General features: G+C 40.8%; 1 protein-coding gene across 2 annotated transcripts in view; it reads left to right on the plus strand.

Annotated features, from left to right (window-relative positions):
• Window positions 1-11,694: 11,694 nt before the first annotated feature.
• SOBP (sine oculis binding protein homolog) overlaps window positions 11,695-19,771 on the plus strand; it is a 142,029-nt gene continuing 133,952 nt past the window's right edge. For both annotated transcript variants that reach the window (XM_074948194.1, XM_074948195.1), the window contains exon 1: window positions 11,695-12,245. In XM_074948194.1, the coding sequence (XP_074804295.1) occupies window positions 12,150-12,245 (96 nt within the window). In that variant the 5' untranslated portion in view covers window positions 11,695-12,149. The remainder of the gene's footprint in view (window positions 12,246-19,771) is intronic.

Genomic DNA, 19,771 nt, shown 5'->3' on the forward strand with positions numbered 1-19,771 from the left:
AAAGTTATCCATTTCTTTGTTACCTTCATTCTTGGTTTCTGTAGCACACTCCACTTTGGACTACCCGTGGAAGTCAATCTGAAAGCTCCTGTTAAGTCTTCATGATGTTCTGCACTAAGACCAGAGACTCTGCACTAGTTTTCTGTTTACTCATGCTCTTTCAAGCCCTGAATGATCAGGGACATAGTCATCTGAGATATGGTCAGCTGAGAAATACTTATTGTAGGAAACCAAGTTTGAATATCCAGGTCTGTCTAGACAATGAAAAAAGGTGCTTTTTAAAACTGAGTTAGTTAACTTGAGTTAGATAACATGATTTGAAACAATCCCTAATACTTTGTGTAAACAGTATAACACTTTTAATAGACTGTTAGCTGATCATATTGTAAACTAGGGGGAAGCCTAGGGTAGACAGAGCTAGATCAAAACCTGCTAGATCAAGATACCATTCATCTATACTAGGGTATTATCATTCATCTCTTATAAGGGAGAGGTTGAAGTTAAGTCTGGTAGTGCATCCTAACTTCAACTTTTTTTCCTAATCTAGGTAAACCTTCTGTGTCCATCATCGGGGGTTTGTCAGTTGGGTTTCGCCTGCCTTTGAAATTTGCTCCACTTTTCAGTCCATTAGAGCCAGAATCTAATGACCTTCAGGGCACAATGTTAGACACATTTATGTCGCTTAGCATTTGACTCACTGCTTTTGATCTTGTTTTAACCACTGCAATTAAAGCACCTAGCTGCCATTATTAAAATAATAATAGTATAGCAGTTATTGCTACTGCTATTGTATAAACTAAAGAACAATTGATCTAGAGTATGTTAGTTCAGTCAGCTACCAAAAAGATTACTATATGCTAGTTCACCACTGACTGCCTTTAATGGCTTGAGTTCAAAGATCATGTGGGATGTCAAAGTTAGTCCAAAATGAGGAGCGGTCTACATGCCTGAATCCAACCTCTGTCCCTCCCCACACACACACACCCACCCACACTTTTTTTTATTAACCTCTGCTAGTTCTTCTCACCATCTTTCTCATTCTCATTCTCTCTCTCTCTCTCTCTTCTTGTTACATTATCTATAGAAGATAGCAGTGGTTATAGAATCTAATGACCAATCCTGTTGCAGTCAGGCAGAGTAGTTCACATTCAGCACTACACCACTATGAATTTGACCAGGTTAGTGACTGTGGCTAAAATTTTCAAACCTAAAGCTAAGCACATAAACCTCTGTTTAAGCTCTTAAATAAAATTGGCCTGATTTTCAGAGGTGCTAAGCACCCACAACTTCCAGTGGGAGTCACGGGTGCTCAGTACCTCTGGAAATAAGAACACTTTATGCAGAGGTATAAATAGGAATTTAAGTACCTAACTTTAGGTACCCAAGTTTGAAAATTTTGACTTGGAGTCAGTTTCACACAGCAGTAAGCACAGAAAACAGGCAGCTTTGGAGCAAAATAGAGACCCCCCCCTAAGACTGGTTCCACAACCCCTATTCAGAATAGTTCCATCCGAGCAGACCCATTTAATAAATGAGTAAGGATAATATCATTCCCCTCTTTAATATATTTTCAAGATAATATGTTTCACGGCAGGTTCCAGGGAGGCTGATTGTCCCTGTGATTGGACTCTCTTCAGTAAAAATGGATGGATGTCCATTGCCTTATCCAGGTTCCTTCTCAGGCATTTACATCCGCTCGAACAGTAAAATTCAAGTGCTAGATTTCTAACTGTGTTTCTGTGTCAAGTTGTACTTTAACCCATTCACACACTCCACACAGGTTTCTATCTGTCCACTAGGCTTTCATTCCATCCTTTTTCCTATTTCCCTATCACTTCTGGAATTTGCTTAGATTCTTCTTAATTTTCTCATAGCCACAAGTCAGTTTCCTCTCATTCAGCTCATTTCCTTCTCTCCAGCTTCATTCTTGTTTTCTGGCTACCTTTCTGTGCCTTTGTCATTCACCAGTTATTCTCCTCAATAGAATATAGAACCCCTACCACTCTCATTCATTCTAGCCAACTCTCCTGCATGCTCTCTTTCACCAAACATGTTCTTTCCACACACTTCTAAAGTGTAGGTGCTCACTTTCCACGACAGCAACAACAGCTGTAGGAAAATGTGTCATTTCCCTCTCCTTTCTTCCTTCATTTAACTTTTCCCCAACCCATGCACCAACACTTTTCACCTACATTCTGTAGAAGGCCTTTCTTAACTCTGAATTTCCTTGCTCCGTGGGAATCAGTGAGAAAACTTGCTATATTACAATTCTTTTCATGATTTCAAATCATCTGACTTGCAGACCAGTTGAGGCAAATTCTGTCCATAATTACACCTGTGCAATCCCTCTAAATTCAATGGTGTTTCATGGATGAACCGGAGGGCAGAAGTTGGTTCAAAGTGTTGACCAAGTTTCAGTTTTTGAATGGAGGAGAGGCTTCATGTTCCAGTGGTCAGCACACAGTTCTGGGAGGCAGGAGATCTGGGTTCTCTACTTCAGGATCTGATACAGATTCAGCATGAGAGCTGTTAACTCTTTGTTCCTCTGTGTCTTAATTTTCCTTTCTGTAAGATGGCTATAAGAATAATTACCATCCTGACCAGACAAGGTAGGGCCAGATTAACCATGAGGCACAGTAAACCTGTCCCAAGAGTGTCCAGCATGGGGGTCATATGAGGACATGTCATCAGTTGCAGCTGGAGGAGACTTGTGTGGAGCACAAGTCAGTCTGCTCCTCATGGGGATCCCATAAACCCAGCTCAAGTGAGGATGGGGTCCCTGAGCCTGCTGTCCTTCCTCTTCCTGAGGCAGCCCAGGGGAACCACCCTTTTCCCCCATGGCTACTGCTGTCCCTGATCAGGCCACCCCCCAACCTCTGAATCAGAGAGTCTCATGTAAAGGGACACTTCAGGAAAGACCCATCTCCCCCAACACTTACCCACCCAGCAGAGGGCTCCGATTGCCCTTCCCTGCACAGAACCTGCTGGGATGCTAGGATGGGCCCCTACACACAGCAGCTAAGGCTTTCCAACTCCTGGATGAATTCCAGATTGCCTGAATCAGGGAACAGAGCAAGGGTGTGATGAATCCACTGAACAGTTATCAGCCAGTGGAGGGAGGTGTGATGAATCTGCCCCTGCTCCTCCTGCTCAGGAGGGGTACAGGTTGCCAGCAGGGGAAGTTTGGAGGCAGTTGGTGAGGAGTGGGTCAGAGGCAGGGTGGCTGGTTACCATAAGAGATGAGTGATGGTTGCAGGCAGTTGGCAGGGTGCTATGTGGGACACAATAGATGCTTAAGCTATAGCAGCTGAAGCACCTAGTAACAAGGTTGGCTGTATCCTGACCATCTGCTCATGGCCAGGCGTTCCCCTTCTTCAGGGCTCTGTAAACTCCAGTATCTCTCACTCAATCACAGCCCTTGTTGAGATCTGTTTTTTAAATTAAATTAACCAAGTTCCAAAAAACAAACAAGAGTCTTCCACCCAGCCTTAAACTGGGCACTGCCCTTCCCCACCAGGTACTGTCTGTTCGTGCTCTCTGGCCAGCTGGAGAAAATGCAACGCCTGGCCTGACTACTTGGCCTTCTCCTAAAGAAAAATCAAGACTTTTACCTCAGTTTGCTTACCCAGTCCCAACTCCCTTCCTCAGTGACCACTGCAAGAGATCCCTCTCTCCTGACAGCTTCATTCTTCTAACTCTGCTGTCATTGTGGCTCCCTTTGACTCTTTATAGCTCAAGTGCAGCCTCTCCCCCTTAACTGGTTCAACTAGGAGTGCATGCCCTGGCACAGGGAAGCTGGACCTATTTTAATCACAGGGTCCAGCCACCCTGTGACACTCACAGAGCTTAATGGAACCATGGTGCTCTACCAGGATTGTTTCAAGACAAAATTGGGCACCACAGCACTGCAAAGGTGCCCCAGGAGGTGACAAATACACTGGTGTGGGTCTTCCAATCCCATTACACAATCAGAACATACAGGAGGCTGGTCCCAGGATCTCCCAAAGACTGAAATCTGTGACAGGCCTCCCCAGCCGGGGAAATGGAGCTTGTGTGTACATGGTCCTCACCAAAACTATCCCATGACTTGAGAGTGGGCATTAGGGTGCCTGGTAGGGCTGTGTTTAGGGCCCCAGGTTTTCTTAATACAGCCCTGGAAAGGGATGTTGTGCAAATAAATTTATAAAGGACTTTGAGTTCCTCAGAAACAAGGTGATACTTATTAACAATAATGTCTTATACTGTATATGTTTTTTCTTAGAAAGAGCAATACAAATCAGAAGACATGTATTTCTTCAAACAAAAACAGCTATAACAATAGTTTATAAATAAATCATGATGATCATATCTTATTCAAAGATTTTTATTTATAAAGAACATTTTCCTGGGCTGAAATATATGATAAATGATAGTCCTGAATACATGTCTAGTTATAAATTCCTGAAAAAGAGGAGTTTTCTGGTAGATCCTTAACCACAATGCCATAATATATTAGGATATGTGAAATTCATGTGCATGTATCTGAGAAGATCAAGAAATTGGATTACATGTCATTTATGATTCTGTTGAGGAGCTAACAGGAGAGAAAGCATTACAGTAGAAAAGTCGTTGTCAAATAATGGTGTCAGAGGCTGATTCTTAACTTTTCTCTTGGTAAATAATTTTGTATGCACCACTTTAAATGTTTTGGCCTTATTTCTTTAGATCCATGAAATAAATGAATAACCTACTTACTGTAGAAGGGCTCTTATATGTACAATGTCTGGGGTAGTTTGGACAAAATGATGTGATTTGTTTGAAAATATGACAGGTAAATTAAGTATACAGCAATTCTACAATGATTTCATAAATGAAAAGAACCTATAGTTGTTTTCCCTTCCATGACAGATGTTACTTATATTGACATATTGTATCATTCAACAAAGATCACTAGGGAGATATAGAATTATTAGATTAATGTATAAATAGGTATCTTTACATTCAGATTTTTGTTTTTCTTTTCTTAGATTGACAAGGAAAAAAAAGGAAAATGGGTCCATAAATTCAAAGGGAGGAGGAAGACCTTATGGGTGGAAACAATAAGATTTTCTGTGATAGTGTTCTGAGGAGTTTATCAGTGTAACTGATCTATTTTTAAAAAGAGAATTGACGTAAAAAAATTAGAGAGCTTTCTGCCCCATTCCCAGGCCAAACTCTCCTGTCACTCCCTATCTAATACTTCAGTCTGGTTAGGTTCTTGTACCGTGATGTCTGTGTGTTTCATACATTTAATAAAAGGAAAACAATGTGATCTCTCTCTCTGTTCTTCCCTCATTCTGTAGGGTTGTTGTTATATTTTAAATATGTGCTTTTGGTGTTATCGAGAGAAAACTAGATTGAAGAACTGAGTTTTTACATTTAGCACTGAATATTCTGAAATTTACAGTCATTTTAAGATTTTCAGGGAGCGAGTTTCTGAGGTGTGTGGGCAGTCACTGAGAAAACTTTGGCTTTAGCATACAGTTTCACTTTTGAAGTTTGACAGTTCTTTTGTTTCAGTGGAATGCAGCAGATACAGGAGATCAGGACTCCCAGACTGAGGCAGTTCCTCAGGTACTTTGGGCCAATCACATGGAGGACTTGTAAAATAAGGTCCAGACCTTGAATTTGAATCAGTAGTCAACGGGGACTCAATGAAGAGAGCGTGACTGGCTGGCAGTGTTGCTGAGCAAACAGGGTGCTGGGATGAACCACCTGGAGCTGTTTTAAGTTTCACAGTTTAATTCCGAGGCAGAATCCTTCACAATAGTGAAGAGCCTGAAGATTGCAAATGTGTGGATCACCAAGGCCAAGTCCAAATCTGTATGATGGGTCTCAGTCCCCTGTCCAGCGATAGCCCCACGCCTAGCCACTGGCACTGCATCCAGTATGAAAGTATCAGAGGCTATGCTTAGAGAGCCACCTTAGGGCTCTCTAAGCAAAAGATTTTACTACAGAACTTCAATATTGGTGATTGGTGTGGGTTGTGCTAATTTGGTTTCATATGCAATACCTCTAGGTAACAGTTTAAAGGGTTGATGTTACACAGCCTTTAATGACACTGGTGTGCTCTGATGCTGAAGAAGAAAAATAATTACCCTTGTGTCATTTTGCTGTAGGAGACGTTAGAAGGGTTTTGTTTTTTTAACATTTCAGTGAAAGATTCAGAACTACTCAGAAAAGCTACACTGAAACTAGCCAACACTTCTATCCATTTATCAGATCACGTGTAGTTCCTATTTCAAGACAAGTGAAGCAACAATTAATAAGTCAAAGAAAGTTACTTTGTGTCTGCCAGCATATTTAATTAAACAAAAAATTAACAAAACTAACAACTTTGGGGCCACATCTTGCCATCAATCTGCACAAGAACTCCCATTGACATCCTTATACAACTCGAGAATTATCTTTGGTGTATATCAACATTTAAAGAGTTCCAGAACTTCATATTTTTGAAAGTCTCCACTGCTTTCACAACAACTGCCATCGGGGATCTGCTTTCTTGGGGCTACCTTTTGACACTCTGCATGGCAGCCTCCCATTTAGTCAACTGGCTAACAAAAAAACTATGGATGGAGATTAGGACTCATAGAAGAAAAGTATCTACAGACATACTGTGTGTGAATAACGCTGTGGGCATTCATCCATGTACAGCAATGAATGGAATGTGTTGGTCTGAAAAGGTATGAATGTGAAATAATATTATTGAAGGGTACATGTGGATTTGACGTAACTGAACTGAGGGAGTAGTTCATATGTATGTTTCCATGTGAGTGGAAATGGTTGGCAGCAGATATTTCAATTAATTTATTTAGTTTACTATTGCTGTCATAATCTAATCTATGGACACTGCCAATTATTACAAAGAGTCAGTGTTAAGAGAATAGCTGAACAAAACAGAGAAAAACAGAGACTGCCTCGTTAGAGTACATAATAAAATGAACAACGTATCAATAAATATCTATGTTATTAATGAATATACTCTGTGATTCTGAATATAATTAAGATGGGTCTTAAGAGATAATATGACCTCTAGCCATTAGGAAAGACAACAGGAAAATATTTCTTCTCACAGATGAGTTTCACAAACTGCGACATGTACTATTGCTCCATTGGATATTTCTTTCTTTCTTTTACCTTCTTTCCAGTGTACGTGAAAATCTGAATACATGATCTGGGAGGTTCCATGATGCATTTTGTACAATGTTTAAAGTAAATGGAAACAGGAGGGGGAGCTCTCATCACACCAGCCAAAGAAGTTAGGGACCTGTGGGGAGTTCTACTTACCCAAGACAGGAAGAGAAGGGAGAGCTACTCTATCCCTTTCTCCCCCCTACCCTTCCTTCCTTTAACCCCTGATTTTATACTGGCTTTTCTAAGTCATGTGATAATGAAGTTGCTATGGTAATTATCATGAGTTTCCCAACCTTACAGTAATGCCCAAACAAAATCCCACATATTTTGCTAGCATCCCCATACACTCTGTCACTGATGCCTTACCTGATACAGCTTTCCTTTCATGCATTCCTTTTTAAAAACCAATATGTTGTTTTTCCATATTTAAACAGGAGAATCTGCTTTTCCATTTATTTCCTTCAAAGAGAAATGACCTCAGTTACGCTGCTTGGAAAAGGTCTCTTAAATTGCCTCTAAATTGAAGTAGGACAAGATATTTAGTTATGTTGAAGTGTGGCTTTTGCTGTAGGTATTTTTAAATTATGTTAGGGGCACCTAGAGTGCATGGATACATGTCCTTTAAAAATATGTGACTCTCAGTAAATAGAAACAGAAAAAATAGAGAGTAAATTAAACACTTTTGGGGAATTTTTTTCAACAACCTATTTGCATGTTCCCTTTGTATACACAAATTTTGTCTTTTGCAAGTGCAAATGATTGTGGCCGTAAAACTGTGAGGAAAAATTTAAGGCTAGATCCTCTTCCAACTGAAATCAATACAAGTTTTACTAGTGACTTCAATAGGTGGAGGACTGAACCTTAACAGGCTGATTAATGCCCCTCTGAAATTCTGGGCGAAGCCCCTAGCCCCACCTAAGTCAACTGCAAAACTGTCATTGAATTCAGTAGGGTCAGGATTTCACCCTTAGTCTGTAAATACTTGTTAAAATCATAGGTACCAATCAGGCAAACACTTACATATGTGCATAACTTTACATGCATGAGCGGTCCCATTGAACTCAAACAACTAAAGTTAAAGGCATGCCATCATTTATAGGGTGTTAAAATGCAGAGTATCAAACAAACACTGTTTAGCCATTGGAATGGTGAGGATTCCTTCCAAATCATGCAGTTATTTTCACACTATTTTCACATGTGCTGTCACCGTTCAGTAAATATATGTAATTAGTTATGGCCTCTCTAAGGTGAACAGCAGATTTATTTTCATATACTTTTTGGAAATGTTCAGTCCTATTCCATTGTAAGATTAACACAAGAGGAGCCACTTTCACAATTTCTGATGTTCTAACTCTTCATAGTAAGTGGATGAGCCACCATTAAAACATGAAATTATTTCTTTTTCTTGGCTTCTGTCTCTCAGATGACAAGTAGAACAATTCATACTCAGCTTAGTTCCAAAACTTACTTCAGTAGTTGAAAATTTATAATAAATCATACCTGTAATTTGAACATTCTAAATACAGGAATATTAGAAACTGAACTTTTCCTAGGCAAACAAGAGTTGACACCATGCCCTATGTCATCACTGGATATTCCAATAATAAACACTGGAATGAAAACACCAGTTTTCAATGAGGTATGACTCCTGACAGACGCCAAGAGGTGATCCATGGTCATTGCAAAAGAGAAACAGCGGCAGCACTTCTGTACCTATCTAAAGTCAATAGTAGATATACAGACAAACAGTACATACTCTGGGATGATCAGGATGTTAAAGATTTATTGGCAACTGTTGAAAAGCAGGACTTCTGAGGATCAGAACTCAGACTTAGCAGCACTAGATTCAAAGTGATGCCTGATTTATAGCCAAATCCTGCAGTCCTTAGACAGGAAAACTGACAGTCAAAATTTCCACTGAAGGAATATGCAAGGAATACCAGATTTGGTCCTAAGAGACAATCAATCATATTTGTCCACTCACTAATTTAACTGGCTTAGTCCTAAAAAGCAATTAGTCATATTTGTCCACTTACCTGATTTAATGGCTTGAGGCCATTTGCATTGTTTTGGTCTGTTGTTGCACTATGCAAAATTCCTGTTGCTTTGAATGGAAGTTTTGCCTGTGTTAGGAGTGCAGGATTGGACCCTCTGTCAGATTATTTATCTGCTTTGATTATTAGAAAAACAATGCCTTATTACCGTAATTACAGCAAATGTTCAGAAGAAGAATTTCAGAAGAAATTATTATTATTAAGTTAGAAACACATATTAAAAGATATAATAATACTTAAGCATATGTCATAGACAGTGTATTTCATGTAAAACTCTAAAACTAGCGCTTTTGGTACATGGTGTTTTTAGAAGTTTCTTTAAACAGAACCATCATGTCCACATATTTTTCATTAAAACTGCCTTATCAGCTCTAGTAGAAACTGATACTTTTCTCTAATACAAGAATTCACTTTACCTTTTTCATCAGGGTATATCCATAAAACTGAACAGGTGGCAGTTCAAATCACAATTGTCTTCTGAGGGAGACAATGTATTAAAGCTAAAGGCTTCAAAAAGTTCCGGTGCTGTACATGAAATTATGTTTGAGCAAATTTTCATCATTATATTTCATTTATAACCGATGAAACAATACTTGAAGATTTTGCTGTTTGATAGGAGCTCAACAACAGTGATTCAGTTGTAGTGAGTTTCGAACAAGGAGAAAATGAGGGGTATTCATATTTTTCCACTAGAGTAAAAAAAGCACCTTTATGACAAATTCACAATGAATTTGATGTTACATACCAAGTACTGAACATCTCTGCAAATTCACACAAATTATTTTGCAAAAACCCATTACATTTAGAAATATTACAAAAAATCTGAATACCTTTTAGCACTTGTGCATATAAGGCCAGAATCTGCATTTCTTGTGGATGCAAAACTCCCACTGAAATGCATGATAGAGCCAACACTGTCTATACTTTGCTTTTGTGCAGCATTCTATGTACAGTATGTATTGTTGCATCTACACTGATGCAAAGGAAGCCTACACAAGAGCCTCTGCAGGTTTTTACTACTTTGCTAAACTATATGATCAAATCTGTTTCCCTGCTTACTCATTATTTGTTTAGGCTGTGATTAAAGTTATTCTTTTTGTTGAACAGTTCTGGTGACTGTACATCTACATAGATGTACGCTACAACTTTCCAGCCTGACACGTTTTGATGATTACTCCTCCATTAACAAGCCAAACGTATTTTAAATCTCAAATTCTTCATATTTTCAGTACTGCAGAGCAAACAAATAAACAACAGTGACTCTATGTCTCTAACCGCACCACCATCTGAACAGAGTAAGCATGGCTTATTCTAGTCTCTAAAGGAGAAAGAGTTCTGCTCAACTTTTTATATTCACAAATGTCAGTGATTTAAGCTTAAGAAATAAAAAATGTAAATTAGACATTGTAACATACAAAACGAACTTAGCTTTGACAAGGTAAGCAGAGATTTTTATGGAGAGCCTAGTCATACACATACAGAACACATTTTAGCTTTCAAATATATTTAAAAAAATGTGTAATTCGAAGCTGTACCGCAGTCATAATGAAAAATTCTTTACAATTACAATTTTGACTTATGGAACAATGGACACCCCCATATCGTATTGTATCAGGTAATTACGAACTGCCAAGGAGTAAGAAAGCACAACCCAAGAAGAATCAATGTAACCCCCACAGTGTGTACCGTAATTCAGTACCTCATTTCTCAAGTACCTCCTATCAAACCATTCATTCTCATTTCCTAGGCACAGATAAAAAAGAAGAAAAAAAACCCAACAGAGTTAATCAAACCTTTTCATGACAGAGGCAGCTTATCAGAGCACATACCCAGGTTTGGAAGTTGAGGAGGAGGAAAAAGGAAAGGGCGGGGGGGATATCAGAAAGTGAATGGCAGCTCGTTCAATGAAAGCTTGTAGCCGCTTTCAAACCATGAGTTCACCTAAAGGGGCTGGGAGTGGGGGGACTGTTCTGCAGCGGGGCAGGGCAGGATCGTGGAGCCTGGCTTAGGAACACGATGCTTTGCGAGAGACACTTCCTGCAGGGGTCGGGTAACAGGCAGCCCAGCAGCGGGGAGGCGTTTCTCCGGCCGGGGAGATGCTGGGGCTGAGAAGCGTGTGTACTCCCGTGTGCTGCACGGCCGGGCCTCCCGCGCTGTTCTGCCCACGGACTGCGATCGCCCAGCCGGGCAGGAGCCAGCCCCTGCGGGGGACACGCAGCATCTCCCGGCCCAGCCAGCCCACACTGACCCCACTGCTGCGCCTCTCTCCCCCGGCGGCGGCGGCGGCGGCTCGGCTCGGGCTGGCGAGCGGGGGTCTCGGAGGAGCCCTGGCAGCAGCCCCAGCGCGCTGGCCCCGCCGGGGGAGGATGGGCTGGGACAGAGCGCGCCCCCTGCCCCTCCCCCGGCGGGCTGTGTGCGTGTGAGCGCGGGGCGGGCGGGGGGCTCCGGCTGCACTGGGGGGAGGAGCTGATGAGCAGGGACGCGAGGAGAAGCCCCCAGAGCCGGAGCCGCGGCGGATTCGGTGGCCGTGGAAGCCCCGCCCGCTCCCGGAGCCGGGGGCTGTCCTACCCCCCTCGCCTTCCACCCCCTCGGCTCCAGCCGCTCCGCAGAAGGAGCGGGGCTGGCTGGCGCGCTCGCTCGCTCCCACTCCCTGTCTCTCTCTCCCTCTCTCCCAAACACACGCACCAGGCTCTCCCTCGCTCGCCCATGCAGACAGCAGCCGGAGCGGCGGAAGATGGCTGACTCCACAGGGCATCACCCACCCTCCAGCCCGCCTGCATCCCCGACCCTCCCCGCGCCGCTCTCGCCTCCGACCCTCCCTCACGCCAGCTTCCACCGCTGAGCCAGAGACCCCCGCCCAGCCCCGCCGCCCTCCCCACTTCTGCTTCCCAGCCCCCCCACGACACCAGCAGCCATTTCATCTCCACCAGCCAGACACAAAAAATGGCAGAAATGGAGAAAGAAGGGAGACCTCCCGAAAATAAAAGAAGCAGGAAGCCGGCTCACCCGGTGAAAAGGGAAATCAACGAGGAGATGAAGGTATGTGCCTGTGAGGGGGAAGGGGGGCGCCTCCCCCCCCCCCCAGTCCTCCACCGGGCAGGGCAGTGAAATAAGAAAGGATCTCTTGTCATTTTTTTTGGTAGGATGCACTGAATGTGTCTCAGCTCCGCCTCCTGGGCTGAAAACAGAGCCGAATTCACAGGCTGCAAAGCCAGCTCATTGACCGCCTTTGATTGCTTGATGTATTTTTTTTAAACTCTCCCTCCTTGGGTTTTTTAAGCTCGTTGGGTGCATTTTCTATTACAATCCTCGCAGGTTAACCAGAAAGCTGTGAAGTTAGGGGAGGAGGGAGGGCTTTTTCAACACTGGCTTTCTCTCCTTTTTCAGTAGCCAGCTGCAACCGTGTAATTAAAATGTCAAAGTGAAATGTTATGGTCTGAGCTGCACATCATTTTTGGGCTTAGAGACAGGGACTCTCTTTTCTCCCCCCTCTCTTCTTCCTTGCCTCCTCCTCTGTTCTACATGCCTCACTTCACAGTTAATCAAAGCTGCATAGGTGTTGTTGAAAGAGAGCTGTCCGAGGGGCTGTTGTTGATAGGAGTCTATTTATTGTTTGGAGTCTATTCCTATCTGATAGGAAACTGTGCCAGTCCAGCTGTGTTCCAGAGGTAGCGCTGGAGGCTGTCCCTCCAGCTGTTAGAATGGGAGCGATTGCACAAAAACACATTTCAGGACTTCTTTTAGCATTAGGTCGCAGGTCTAGGTTGGACTGGTCCTATTTTGTGCCTTTATTTTCCAAGTCTGTTCCCTGACCTGTATTTATTTTATACCTCTGATGTATTTTCCCCATGAGTCATACACAACTAGCACGTATTGCAGGACTTCAGCTGAACTTACTTTTTAAAAATGCAAGTATAAATTAAAACAGTGCAGTTTATATAATTTATATATATAATATATATATGATAAAACTACCATTATTTAATGTAAATGGATAATTTATACTAAAACAGAAAGTCATTGGAATATTGCTGCGAAAATGTCATTATAGATGTCATTCTCTCTCTATATATACAGAACATACCTATTAACAGGACATTTTATAATATAGCATTGTTTTTCACCCAGTATTAAAGGGGAATGCTGTATACAATTCCTCCCCCACACCCCCCAAACTGCATTACTAATTTGACTAGACATTCTTTACTGGTTAAGGTAGGCATTCTCTTTTCCATGTTGTCTGTGAACTGAGTGTGTTTCACCAGAACTGGAACTGTGGACTTGGGTAGTATTAGTGGTATGAACAAAATAAGGGCTAACTGGGAGTTGCCACTGATATCCAGGGCAAACCACTCTCGATTCCACCCCCAGAGAGCATTATTGTTTCTTTGAGAGATTTGTGACACTTCCTATTTTTGGATGGGACTTTCTAAAGCCTGTGGATAGTAAGAGTAATTGCTCATCATAATCACATAGTTTTGGGAGCTGCACAAATCTATCACATTTTAAAACACCACTTAATGCGATATATATGGAGTGCAGTTTTTAAGTTTCATAGGTTCTAGAATTACAAATTAGTTAATTTTAATCAAAACATGTGAAATGTTATCCTGGCTGGATATAAAGGCTGACTGTGCTGGATCCTCTGGGTTTGTTTTGTTTACTTTGGCTGCAGGCACACTCAGCGGTTTGGGAGATAGTTGTTCTTCTACAGTATAACAGATGTTTGTCTGAAATGGTGAGGAAGAAACAAAAACAACATTGTGTGAAGGAGAAAAAATACACAATTTTAAACTATTGCTTTGGTATTAAGGATTGGAATTAACCTTGATGTAGAGTTTCTCTTTTGTAATCATTTTTACTGTTTAATATTACAAACCTTAGGATTTTAACTGTATTAATAATTAAATCACAAGTTATATGCTGATATGATTGGAATTTAGAAGAGATTTCATTTTTTTTCTGAGCTGGGGTAAGGTAAATGTTGGCAGTAGCTTTCACAAAGCACAGATCACCTAGTAGTGCCAATTATGCTATTGAGCTAGGAGACCGCATTTTTAGTAAGAGCTGTTGGTTCTTAAAATAGTCTAACTATAATAAAAGAAAAAACTTAAAAAGTTTGCATATTTGTGCTGTTTAGAATGTTTAAAAAGTGTGGGAGGGTTCATGCCTTTCCTGATATATTTTTGCATTTAATAAAAATCTGTTCTAGGTTCTTTTTTCATAAACCTGAAGAGTACAGTGACATATATTGGTTACACTGTATAAAATGTGTGTAACAAAATGTCATAGAGAGCACAATGTGCCCTTTTGTAGGTTCATATCTATAATGTTCAAACAGCCTTACTGTTTCCCTTCATCTGAACTGCTTTCATCTGGACCAGTGTAAAATAAGCTCTGGTAAGTAATCACGGCAGAGCAGAAAGAAAGGAATGTATACAGCAATAGACAGCCTAAGCTGTAAAAACTGTAACCTGAGTACCAGCAGCAGATCAGATATCATGGCTTCAAGGTAGGGGAAATGAAAGAGATGAAGGGGAGGAAAAGACGAGAGAGGGAATGGAAAAGTCAGCTTGGAAAGTGAAGGAGTAGTAGGAGGGCCCCCTCAGGGAAATTTGGCTCAGGGATTAGGGAATTTTATCATGGTGTACAGTGACCTACTCAAGTTTCAGCCCACGTTGGATCAAATTGCTTCCCTTTGCTAGCAGAAAGAAAAAGTACTGGTGTATATGTGATTTTTTTTTCTTCGGGTAATAAAAAGGCCATTGGTACAAGTGTCTATTTTAAGTTCAGCAAATGCAAGGCACTGTGAATGAGCAATAAAATTACCTCATCACAAAGACTTCCTTCATGATTTGCTGTTTGATATAGTCACATATTTACTCAAGAATGATTACTAAACCCAAACTGCTCGGTTTTCATAGGTTGCATCAGTAATGTCACTTCCAGCTCAGTTTTAATATGATTGGAAACTTGTGTTGCTTGCTGTTTCATTATGCCAGATATTAAGTTACATTTTTGTTATCCCTAGCCCAATGTACATGATGGTTGTAACAAATTTAAATTTGATACAACATTGTGTGCAAAAAAACCCATGACTCTGCATAGTTTCCCTATATTACGTTTCAATTAAAAATATTCAGATAGAAGTGTTTTGTTTCACTGTGACCTTCACAGTCTCTCTCTTTTCCCTAATTTATTTTTATGTCCTTCTTTCTTATATTCTCTTCCCCCCCCTCAGATTATACTTTCTACTTATCTTCAGAGATGTGTGTTCATATGCCAACTAGAAAAACAACAAATTGTTATTCTGAAACTATGTCAGTGTCATTTATCACTTTGGTACTTTTCAGTGACTATTATGAATAATACAACATGTATTCTATTCAGGAATATAATGTAATCAAGGAAATCTGACACTTTTAAAAACTAGTTTAATTGTTACAGCCTAATCAATACAATAGTCTCTAAAGACTTGGTACAGCTCTATACCTCATTCCTTCCCCCCCCCCCCCCCACATATTCCCTTTACCCACACTTACTTTATTGTGCTATACTATTGGGGATAGCAGGAAAACTTAAGAATGTGAAAAAGGTGATTTGAAATATATTTTGTTAAATTTGCTAGAATAAATTAATGTGATTACATCAAGCATAGTGTGCTGGAAGCTCTGGTAAACAAACAAGACTTAATTTATCTACATGTTTAGATTCTTTGTCAATTGCACAGTTAGCGATTAATCTGTGTTATAATTTCACAGAGCTGCCTCCATGTGCCCTAGGAGTTTACCATCTATAAATATTCTCAATAAGTAATTTGTACCTAAAATTGGGCTTCATTCCTGATGCCTAGCGCTTAAGACATCTGTAATAGTTTAACAGTAAACTCATCAAAAGATTCTTCAATTTAGTTTTTTAATATTCCCCGTATTTAAAAGGACCACTGTCAAAATGTAACAGACACTGCAGCACTGACTGCATTTGAAATGAGCCAGATAAGTGTAAATATTAAAAAGATTCCAGGGAAACTCCTCCCTTCTCTCCTGAAAAGCAAAAATGTGTTTGTAAAAGTAAAATCAGATAGCCTTTATCAATTGTACTATTCCAGGTCACTGTTACTATACCGTTTTCATGGAAGTAGATTTATGAGATATCTACAGAGTGAACTGTATTATCTGCATGAGAGACCTGCACCTATCCTCTTTAATGGAGTAAGAGGTCTATGTATTAACTGTTTATACAAATGAGGTTGATAAAGCCCACCTTACAACACTAATAAAGGGGTGGCTGAGTGAGAAAAAAGGAAATTAAAGAAAGGTCAGGAAAATTTACTTATTGACAGCAACACTACTTATTGACAGCATAGTATTCAAAATGGTGGCAATGCAAATGAGCAGAGAAAATGTGGACTGGAAAAAAGTGATCAAGTTCATGTGGTGAATATGCCCACATTTTAATTTCCTTTATATAACTGAGGTGAATCCTCAGTGCTGTATATCTGGTGGGTCACTCATGCAAGGAAATGGAATGGAGCCACTCTGCTTCCTCCAAAATGTGAAATAAACATTCAACAGTAAAACCTAGAAGAAAATTAGTCTGACAGACTCATTCTCTTTTGTGTTTCCTGCCTCTGTCTTTGCCAGGCCTCACTCTATGAAGCCAGGCCTGCCCCTATGAATAAGGTTCATAGAGAAGGAGAGAAAATAGAGAGAAAATTGAAGGAAAAACACCATTTTGTTTTAAAATATATCCATTAGTAAAAATTTGGGAAAACTCTACTCTGTGAAGTAAGGTCAAACCTTAGGTATGTGATTACAGTGAAATGAATCCTGTAAAGGGAATCAATGTTAATGGAGATAAGATTTCTGTTGCCTCATATCATTAGTCTCATAAAAGAAATCACAGATAGTCAGATCCACAAAATCTTCTTCCCTCTTCCTATGAATGAGAAGTAAATTCACTTCAAATTACAATCTAACATAATGATCCAGTTTTTCGAAGAGGGAGATAGGAGGGTATTTATGTTTTTGTCAAGAATAAAGAAATGATCCTGTTAGAACATGCAATCAAACCACACTGCAGAATTGCAATATGTGGCTTGGGACTCACAGGGGGGGCAAAAAAGAAGATATGTATATTAGGAGCTGAAGACTTTAGGGTATTGTTATTACATAACCAAGGGCCTCTGCAATACTACAGCATTTTAAGGCCAATTTCTTTGGCAAAGATGAGTCTGTTGCAAATCTTAGTAAATTCCATGGCAGTTAAGCAGATGTGATAGCACACAGCTGCACACCTGCATTGTCAGCTAACATAATCCAGGAGATTTCACTTTAGCCATTCTGTGAGATTTAATTGATTCTTTCAATGCACTAGGAACTACAGCCCAAGAGATTATCAACGACTTGGGATAATAGATATATGGAGTAGGCCATGACAAAAAAATGAGCATTGTCTAGTGGTCAGAGTATGGAGTCAGGAGTTCTGAGTTCTTACTCTCAGCTCTGTCACTGATTTATTGCGTGACCACGGGTATTAGTCAGCCACCTTGTACCTCAATTTACCCATATGTGAAATGAATATAATCATGATTCCCTACCTCACTGGGGTTTTGTGAAGTGTAAGACCCCAGTCTTGCAATCAAATCTGCTAGCACAGTGATCTGCACCAGTGCAGAACTCCAGTGGGGTTCAATAGGCCTCCATATAGTCTTTGGGGTCCATGCTAATATTGCATAATAGGGACCCAATTGATAATGGATGACATCCTGGTGTGGAGGACCTGCCTGAGGCCCTCTGGAGCACTCCAGTCTCACAGTGGGGCCATACAGTTGGGATTGCTGGCAGAGCAGCAAAGCAAAGGGCCTCTGCTCCCCTCCCACCCCCCACCAGAAGGTAGGTCTCTGTCCTGCTTTGACATAGATCAGTGTGGAGATTATCAATTGAATGGGTTGGGAGAGAGGCCCCGGTATCTATTATATATAGATCCAGTGGCCCTATCACTGTGCACAAATGGGAAAGAAGCTCTGTTTCCACTGTTTGGCCCATAGACTGAAGTAGCAACCATTGGTGCATCTCCAGAGACTCATCCTGAGTGGAGGATGGATTTTATCTCCACTACCTCTTACCCACCATACTGCATCGGGATAAAGTCTGATTATACAGCCTTTATTCTGGCACCATACTATTTAGAATATCTCTTTGAGAACCTCAGATGAATGTGTTACAGGAGTGCAAAGCATTAGAATTTAAACACTACAGGTCACAGAAAACCACCACAAGATACAGCTATACATTATGTACCCAGGCCCATATTGTTGTGTTTGTGCATAAGAACAGCCATAATGGGTCAGACCAATGGTCCATCTAGCCCAGTATCCTATCTTCTGACAGTAGCCAATGCCAGGTACTTTAGAGAGAATTAACAGAACAGGCAATCTTCGAGTGATCCATCCCGTCATCCACTACCAGCTTCTGGCAATCAAAGGCTAGGGACCCCCAGAGCATGGGGTTGCATCCCTGACTGTTTTGGCTAATAGCCATTGATGGATCTATCCTCCATGAACGTATCTAATTCTTTTTTGAAACCTGTTATAATTTTGGCTTTCCTAACATCCCCTGGCAACGACTTCCACAGGTTGACTGTGCATTGTTTGAATACTTCCTTTTGTTTGTTTTAAACCTGCTGCCTAATAGTTTCATTGGGTGATCCCTGTTTCTTGTGTTGTGTGAAGAAGTAAATAACATTTCCTTATTCACTTTCTCTACGCTAGTCACGATTTTATAGACCTCTACCATATCTCCTCTTAGTCCTCTCTTTTCCAAGCTGAAAAGTCCCAATCTTTTTTAAACTCTCCTTATTAATCTCTCCCCTTAATCATTTTTGTTGACCTTCCCTGTAGCTTTTTCAATTCTAACATATCATTTATGAGATGGGGTGATCAGAACTGCATGCAGTACTCAAGGTGTGGGTATACCATGAATTTATATAGTGGCATTATGATATTTTCTGTCTTCTTATCTATTCCTTTCCTAATGGTTCCTAAAATTCTGTTAGTGCTTTTGACTACCACTGCACATGATTGAGTGGATGTTTCAGAGAACTAGCCACAATGACTCCAAGATCTCTTTCCTGAATGGTGGTAACTAATTTAGACCCCAGCATTTTGTACGTGTACTTGCGATTATGTTTTCCAAAGTGCATTACATTGCATTGATCAACATTGAATTTAATCTGCCATTTTGTTGCCCAGTCATCCAGTGAAGCATTCAAAGGTTTGGCACTCACCATAACCCAGATTTTACTATATTGACTTTTCAGCCTTCTGTTGGGCAGGTGTCTCTGAGGACACAACTCAGGCTTAACATGGGCAAAACTGAGCTCTTGATTCTTCCCCAAAACCTTCCCTCTTGCTCCTTTCTTAGTCACTGTCACTCACTCAGGCCTATAAACAAGGTGCTATCTTTGACTCAGCCCTCTTTCTAGACCCACACATCCAACTGTGTCTACATCTTGCTGCTGCAGCAAAAATAATCTTTGTGGCTCATCACTTTGACCATGTTACC

This window comes from Natator depressus, chromosome 3 (assembly GCF_965152275.1).
Source record: "Natator depressus isolate rNatDep1 chromosome 3, rNatDep2.hap1, whole genome shotgun sequence".
Lineage (NCBI taxonomy): Eukaryota > Metazoa > Chordata > Testudines > Cheloniidae > Natator > Natator depressus.